At 43.2% G+C, this 3,629-nt stretch overlaps 1 protein-coding gene across 1 annotated transcript; it reads left to right on the top strand.

Moving 5' to 3' along the window:
* The first annotated feature begins 386 nt into the window (after positions 1–386).
* LOC125187306 (spermidine hydroxycinnamoyl transferase-like) lies at positions 387–1,907 on the top strand. Its single transcript, XM_048083870.2, has one exon. It carries the CDS (start codon positions 429–431, stop codon positions 1,776–1,778), a length of 1,350 nt encoding a protein of 449 aa, XP_047939827.1. The 5' UTR covers positions 387–428; the 3' UTR covers positions 1,779–1,907.
* Positions 1,908–3,629: the final 1,722 nt, after the last annotated feature.

Raw genomic sequence — 3,629 nt, 5'->3', positions numbered from 1 at the left:
TAATTCAGAAGAAATGAGTTGACTTTTACATGACTTCATTACTATGGTCTATGGAACGTACCAAAATTTAAAATGACTGTTATGGAAATGGGAGTGAACATAAAGTCAGTGTCTTACTCTTAAGTAATTTTGAGGTAAAAAATTGATAATTACTCCATTCGGTGTATGACTATATAGTACTATATGTGTAAGACCATGATTGCCGCATTTATATACTCTACATTTAAATAGAGTCAACTTGTGGGAAAGAGGCAGCTTCCTTTGAGAAAGTCCATCCTCCAGAGAGATTATGATAAAATATTGTATGGAGATTGAGATCATCACCAATACAACAACCAATCACACCACATATTTTCTCTATATAAACCATGCATTATTCCATTATATGAGCAATAACCAATAAATATTGTAGAGAGAGAGAAATAGAAATGGAAATGGTGGTGAATGTCAAGGCAACCCACATTGTTCGGCCGGCGGAGGCACGGCCGGACGAAAGCATGTACATAAATTCGTGCGATCAAATCAAAGACATCGCACACACTCCCACAATCTACTTGTACAACCACTCCCCCTCATTGGAGGCCACTAATGCCGTTACCGTACTGAAAGATTCTCTTAGCAAAGCCCTAGCTCTCTTCTACCCTCTGGCCGGCCGTCTCCGCTGGTCAGAGGCAGGAGGCAGCAGGGTGGAGCTCCACTGCAGCGGCCAGGGCGTCCCCATCTTCGAGGCCGAGACCGACGCCGCCATCGCGGATTTCGAAGACTTCACCCCAACTAAAGCAATCCAAGCCCTAATCCCCTCCGTCGACTACACCGCCCCGCTCGATCAGATCCCCCTGGTGATCGCGCAGCTCACGCGCTTCCGCTGCGGCGGCGTCTGCCTCGGCCTCGGCATATCGCACGTGATGGCGGACGGCCCCAGCGCGCTCCACTTCGTCACCGAGTGGACGAAGTTCGCGCGCGGGGCCGGCCCCATCGCGCCACCCTTCCTCGACCGGAAGGCCGTCGAGATCGACGACGAGTCGCGCCGCTTCGAGTTCGACCCGGCCGTCCTCCGCCGGCCGCCGCAGCTGATCGGGGCGGAGGACAGCCTGGAGCAGCGGAGGAAGCCGATCGCGGTCGCCTTCCTCCCGCTCAGCAAGGTCCAGATCGAGAAGCTGCGGGGCAAGGCCAACCTCGGCCGCGTGGGCGCCGGGCGCGGCTACAGCCGGTTCGAGTCCGTGGCCGCGCACATCTGGCGGTGCACGAGTGAGGCGCGCGGCCACGCGGCCGAGCAGCAGACGAGCCTCCACTTCGTGGCGGACTTCCGCAACAAATTAAACCCACCCCTCCCGAAGAACTACTTCGGCAACGCCCTGATCCGCGTGGAGGCAACGGATAAGTCCGGGAGCCTCCTCGCGGAACCGATCGGGGCGGCGTCGAGGAAGATACGGGAGGCGGTGGAGAAGGTGACGGACGAGGGCGTGAGAGGGTACTTGGAGTACTTGAAAAAGTTGGAGGATGTTGGACGGTTCAGATCACTCGACAACAACGGGCGGCCCAAAGGGGACTTCTATGGGAATCCGAATCTGGCGATCATAAGCTGGGTCGGGTTGCCCCTGTACGGGACGGATTTCGGGTGGGGGAATGAGATCCATGTAGGACCCGGGCCCATGGGATTTGATGGCAAAACCTTCCTGATTCCGGATCGGGAAGGAGATGGTGCGCTCAACGTAGCCATATGGCTGCAGGAGGATCATATGCCGGCTTTTAAGAAATGTTTCTATCATAATATTTGATTTTATTTTTATTAATTAATCCACGTTTCATCAATCGTGGTGTCTGTATACCAAGTCTTTTCTTGGTGGTGTTGTGATAATATGTTTCCAATTGAATATATATCAATATATGTGCGTTGGATGCAGTCATGATATTCGTGCATTCTATCTGTCTAGTTACATTTTTAAATATTTGTCTCCATGTAGAACTTTATTGCGACTGTCTTTATCAAGTATTTTATGGTTTTAAATATTAGTCTACACACGCTTTTCAAATGACATTGTACAAAATCCAAATTCTCGTCTTTTGTTTTTTTGGAAGGAAAAGACAATATGAATGAATCACTCAATAGTTTGCCTTTTTGCTCAGATACTCTTTAACGTTCGGCGTTATTGTTTTATGCTATCGTCTTTTACTCTTTTATATATATGGAAGGATGGGGATGTATAAAAGTAAAAACCCTTAATGTGAACCTTGTGCTACCACGTGGCACGTTGTCCTACAATATTAGAAATGTATCCTGCAATATTCATTAGTAGGCATTTTAAATGGATATCTACAGATTGCATGATAGTAATATGTAGATTACAAGGTAGATTGTTGAATATTGCATTGTAGGCATAGAATGTTTAATTTGCATTATGGAGTATATATAAATGGATTGATTTTGTATACAGCTATTTTGCATAATAATACAATATTCAACAATTTTGCACTGCAATCCACCTATTACTCTCATACGATTTGTAGAAATCCATCTAAAACGGCTACTAATAAATATTGTAGGATAATATGTCACGTGGCAACACAAGGTTGGTGGTACGTTGTCACTTTAAAATTGGTGTAACGTAAGTCCATAACGCATCCATCTAAGGATGTACAGTATATAAACTTAAAAAAAACAACTCTTCTTGAAGGGTATCGCACTCCAAGTTCGACATATCAACACGGAAAGGGAAAAAATCAAAAGAAATCAAATTGAGTATAAATATTTAACAACATAATAATGTGCCAACTAACAAATCCAATTTACTAGTAATAAGGAGAATATTGCGTTAACTAAAACCGGCCAAGCCAGCTAGCTATATGATTATACTATTAACGTGCAAAACACCCACACAACACAATACATAGTTATGTTAATCGACTACCAAGAATTATAGTGGTAAGTTTGTTTTATACTAGTATGTGTTTGTTATTCTTCATAATCTACTCGTACTGCTTTGATGACCAATTATATGAATGAGAAAATTTTTTGTTCAACCTATAAACACGAACAGCAATAACAATACTAACAAAGCTAGGATTCTCTTCAAAACCAAAGAAGGAATCACTCCCGTTTGCTCTCTATTCTAGCTTATTTGGACTAACTCTTCACAACTGTAACATGAGATATTTATAGTGGATGATATAACTGCTTTGATGACCAGTTATTTGAATCACATTACGTAGTCTTTATCCCCTTGGTTTTATGTAGTGTTTTAAAAACTATTTAGGTTGTAAGTTTGCTCCTATAAGAAGTAGTATTTTGATTTAACGGATGACAATCAGGCCAGTTCGACGAGTTTCAGATCAACTTTACTCGTTTTGCGGTTTAATTGGGTGTGTCCTGATCAAGTTGTGATTTTATCGGGGTTCGGGCTAGCCTAGCAGGCTAATCAGGCTGGTTACCAACAAAATTAACATATGATCAATCTAATATGAGCATTTCCATTTTAGGAAAGTTGTCCCCAATTTATTACCCATATAAATCAATTTATTTACTAGTTATATTATACCACTAGAGCCCACATTTACAACTCATTAATTAAACACTAATAATAATATGAGTTCTACTATCTACTAACACTATTTTAACTATTCATCTCCTC

Source organism: Salvia hispanica, chromosome 5 (assembly GCF_029641045.1).
Source record: "Salvia hispanica isolate PSC_SH4W2 chromosome 5, Shi_PSC_v1, whole genome shotgun sequence".
NCBI classification, from domain to species: domain Eukaryota; kingdom Viridiplantae; phylum Streptophyta; class Magnoliopsida; order Lamiales; family Lamiaceae; genus Salvia; species Salvia hispanica.
The sequence above is the reverse complement of the archived record's forward strand: the minus strand, read 5'-3'. Positions and strand labels throughout refer to the sequence as shown.

Excerpts from the sequence above, each read along its gene's own strand:
- LOC125187306 (XM_048083870.2), top strand. The coding sequence starts at position 429 with ATGGAAATGGTGGTGAATGTCAAGGCAACCCACATTGTTCGGCCGGCG.